Below are 3,853 nucleotides of genomic sequence, written 5' to 3' on the forward strand. Positions count from 1 at the left end.
TACTAAACTTTGCAGACTCCCCCCCAGCTCTACACACAACACCGCACCTCTACACCCCGCCCCCCCCCCCCATACACACAAATCCTCTACTCTCTCTGCCCCCCCCCCCAATTCAACTGAATCTGCTCAGAAAATCTGTCAGCTCGGGAGGGGGAGGAGTCAACCCGTGGCTGATACTTTTTGACCAATCCCCTGCCCTGTCTCAGAGCTTTTACTTAATTCAAACCAATCCCCTGCCGCCCTGTCTCAGCTGTTCTGAAAGCTGATTGGCTGGAAATAAACAGATTGAAAACGGCATTTTGCAAGCTGCTGAAGTTCAGGGCATTACTGTGGATAATGCCTGGAATTTCAACCAATCAGAGAGCAGGGTTTTCAATAATGCCCAGAATTTTACTCTTTAAAGGGGATTTAACCGCGGCCTGAATCCCAGTACCAGAGCCATTGTGCTCATCCAAAGGATGTTATACTGTATTTCAGTGCTGAATGTCTGCTCCCTGTAACCACTACTCCCCTCCTTATCCTACAAGCATAAAAGCGTTATATCATCCAAACAGGTGCCTGCTGATACCTGGGAGGGAGGGTGCTCAGCTTAGAAAACAAACCACATCTTGTAAACCAATTGTTTTATTCGTATTCAAGTGAGATACTGAAACTGGAGTGAATATGGCACCTTAAGGCACCTCGCACAAAGGGTCCCTTCTTCTGAGGCACAGCTGCCCCCGTGTGACCCCGTGTGCGAGGCTTCCGGCGCGGATACACTGACCGGCGTTACTCACAGTAAGGGATCCCTGTCCCCTGAGGCAGGCCAGCCCTCCTGTGTTGGAAAGGTACAACAAATTAATCATCTGCTTTAGGGAGACGGCGGGAGTGAGTGTGTGTGTCAGAGCGAGAGAATGTGTGTGCGCGAGTCTAAGTGAGAGAGATTGTGCATGAGATGGTGTGTGTGAGAGCGAGAGAATGTGTGTGCGCGAGTCTAAGTGAAAGAGATTGTGCATGAGATGGTGTGTGTGAGAGCGAGAGAATGTGTGTGCGCGAGTCTAAGTGAGAGAGATTGTGCATGAGATGGTGTGTGTGTCAGAGCGAGAGAATGTGTGTGCGCGAGTCTAAGTGAAAGAGATTGTGCATGAGATGGTGTGTGTGAGAGCGAGAGAATGTGTGTGCGCGAGTCTAAGTGAGAGAGATTGTGCATGAGATGGTGTGTGTGAGAGCGAGAGAATGTGTGTGCGCGAGTCTAAGTGAGAGAGATTGTGCATGAGATGGTGTGTGTGAGAGCGAGAGAATGTGTGCGCGCGAGTCTAAGTGAGAGAGATTGTGCATGAGATGGTGTGTGTGAGAGCGAGAGAATGTGTGTGTGCGCGAGTCTAAGTGAGAGAGATTGTGCATGAGATGGTGTGTGTGAGAGCGAGAGAATGTGTGTGCGCGAGTCTAAGTGAGAGAGATTGTGCATGAGATGGTGTGTGTGAGAGTCTAAGTGAGAGAGATTGTGCATGAGATGGTGTGTGTGAGAGCGAGAGAATGTGTGTACGAATGTGAATGCGTGTACGTGAGCAAATTGAGAGGTATGAGTACGGAAGAGCGATTGTGTGTATATATAACAAAGCAAAAGTAAGACAGATGTACAACAAAGAATAAAATCTGATAGTGAGACGCATATACAGTGAAAGGTATCGTTGAAGGGGGGGGGGTTAAAGTCAGGAAGTGGAGACGTGTCCCCTCCTGTCTCTAGTGAAAAGCCAGAGAGACAGACAGCCCTGAGATACCATTGGTCATAGGCGAGTGTGAGTGTGAAGACTCACAGGAGTTTGAGTGGGCAACCAGTGACCCTCAGTTCTTGTTAACCCTTTTGCTGACAAATCTTCTGACAGTGAAAGGGTTAAGTGTGACAGTCCTCCGGAAACATTTGAGTTTTTCATTTCACATGGTTTTTCCGTGAACGCATACAGTGACCCCTCTTATTACCCAATCTACACGCGCCGCCCCCCTCCCGCCCCCCGTAGGTTAGGCCCTGGCACGCTCAGGTGCCATGGGCAGTGTGTGCCCGCTGTCAGACTGTGCTGTCGAGGGTCCCTGTGGGACACGGCCTTGTGTGTTGGGGCAGTCACATTGGGGGGTTGGGAGGCGGTTGGGGAGTGCCACACTGGGGAGAGCAGTGACAGCAGGGGACGAAATGCCACGCCGGCCGCTGCAGGGTCCCGCCAACAGTCACTGTGCGCGTACAGCCGAGCCCACCGCGCTGTGTGTGTGGAGGGGAGGAGCCCCCCTCCTGCCTCCCCCTGGGCAGGGCCCCTGCTAAAGAGTGGTGGAAGGCAGTTTCTTGACCCGCCGCTGTGCCAGGATGGACGACTCTATGGGTTTCAGCCGAGGGTGGGCTTGGAGCTGTTTAAGGCAGAGTACGTGGCTGCCATGGCCCCCTATGGAAGGAAAGCAGACAGCATGGGTTAGGGGAAAGGAGTACAGACGGCGCACGCTGGGGGGGGGGGGGATTGTGGGCGAGGCAGGTCGCTGGGGGGGGATTATGGGTGAAGCAGGTCGCAGGGGGGATGAGGGGGAGCAGGCGGGGCAGGTTGCTGGGGGGGATGAGGGGGAGCAGGCGAGGCAGGTCGCAGGGGGGATGAGGGGGAGCAGGCGAGGCAGGTCGCTGGGGGGGGGGGGGATTATGGGTGAAGCAGGTCGCTGGGGGGGATGAGGGGGAGCAGGCGGGGCAGGTTGCTGGGGGGGGGATGAGGGGGAGCAGGCGGGGCAGGTCGCAGGGGGGGATGAGGGGGAGCAGACGAGGCAGGTCGCTGGGGGGGGGAGATGAGGGGGAGCAGGCGAAGCAGGTCGCTGGGGGGGGATGAAGGAGAGCAGGCAAGGCAGGTCGCTGGGGGGGAGCAGGGGAGGCAGGTCGCTGGGGGGGGGGGGATGAGGGGGAGCAGGCGAGGCAGGTCGCTGGTGGTGAGGCACCATGGGATGCATGTAGTGTATAGGCTGTTGGAACGGCTAGGTAATGACTGCGACCCCCTCCTCAAACACTTTGGGGGTTGGGGGGGTCGTACCTTGACCGTCTGTGCGTCCTGTCGGTTTAGCTGGCTCTGCGGTAAAGCGTCTCTCTTTGTGATCCACTCGTGCTGCAGAACCTGACGGGCAGTAAGACGTCGATGCGGGTCCACATGCAGCATACGGGTGACCAGGTCCTGGGAGGGGACAGAAACGGCTCTCTATCACGTGAGGTGCCACACAGATTTCGGTTCACACCCCCACGACGGAGCACGGACACCCAGCTTTATGATCGTTTATCCGCCAAGATAGCGGCACAGTTCTACCCGCTCTCCCAGGCTCTCACCATGTACCATCGTTTTATTGCCCCTCTGCAGAGGGCGCTGCACCCAACCCTCCCCCATCCCCCCTCGGCCCCACACCTCCCCCCTCGGCCCACACCTCCCCCCTCGGCCCCACACCTCCCCCCTCGGCCCCACACCTTTGCAGAGTCAGACACCGTGTTCCAGTTTCCTCCTTTCAGTGTAAACTTTCCTCCCCCAATTCGAGTCAGAATCTCCTCCGGGGTGTCCTCAGGGCCGTTAGCAAAGGGGGTGTAACTGAAACAACATCAGTGTATGAGGCAGATTTATATCTCTATAAAATGTATATACAAACTCTATATAGATACAGCCTGTGAGTTCTATATACACTCACTCACCCTGCCAGCATGGCGTACACTCACTCACCCTGCCAGCATGGCGTACACTCACTCACCCTGCCAGCATGGCGTACACTCACTCACCCTGCCAGCATGGCGTACACTCACTCACCCTGCCAGCATGGTATACACTCACTCACCCTGCCAGCATGGTATACACTCACTCACCCTGCCAGC

General features: G+C 55.7%; 1 protein-coding gene across 1 annotated transcript; it reads right to left on the reverse strand.

The window, feature by feature from the left end:
* Positions 1–608: 608 nt before the first annotated feature.
* Positions 609–3,825, reverse strand: LOC142496869 (ribosomal protein S6 kinase 2 alpha-like). Its single transcript, XM_075603914.1, has 4 exons — positions 3,789–3,825; positions 3,458–3,575; positions 3,036–3,173; positions 609–2,411 (listed from the first exon to the last, which is right to left on the reverse strand). Exons 1-4 carry the CDS (start codon positions 3,797–3,799, stop codon positions 2,355–2,357), a joined length of 324 nt encoding a protein of 107 aa, XP_075460029.1. The 5' UTR covers positions 3,800–3,825; the 3' UTR covers positions 609–2,354.
* Positions 3,826–3,853: the final 28 nt, after the last annotated feature.

Source organism: Ascaphus truei, chromosome 6 (genome assembly GCF_040206685.1).
Source record: "Ascaphus truei isolate aAscTru1 chromosome 6, aAscTru1.hap1, whole genome shotgun sequence".
Lineage (NCBI taxonomy): Eukaryota > Metazoa > Chordata > Amphibia > Anura > Ascaphidae > Ascaphus > Ascaphus truei.

Excerpts from the sequence above, each read along its gene's own strand:
- LOC142496869 (XM_075603914.1), bottom strand. Across the intron at positions 3,174-3,457 it reads CGGTGTCTGACTCTGCAAAG|GACCTGGTCACCCGTATGCT; the intron begins GTGTGGGGCCGA and ends GTCCCCTCCCAG. Across the intron at positions 2,412-3,035 it reads AGGACGCACAGACGGTCAAG|GGGGCCATGGCAGCCACGTA; the intron begins GTACGACCCCCC and ends TTCCTTCCATAG.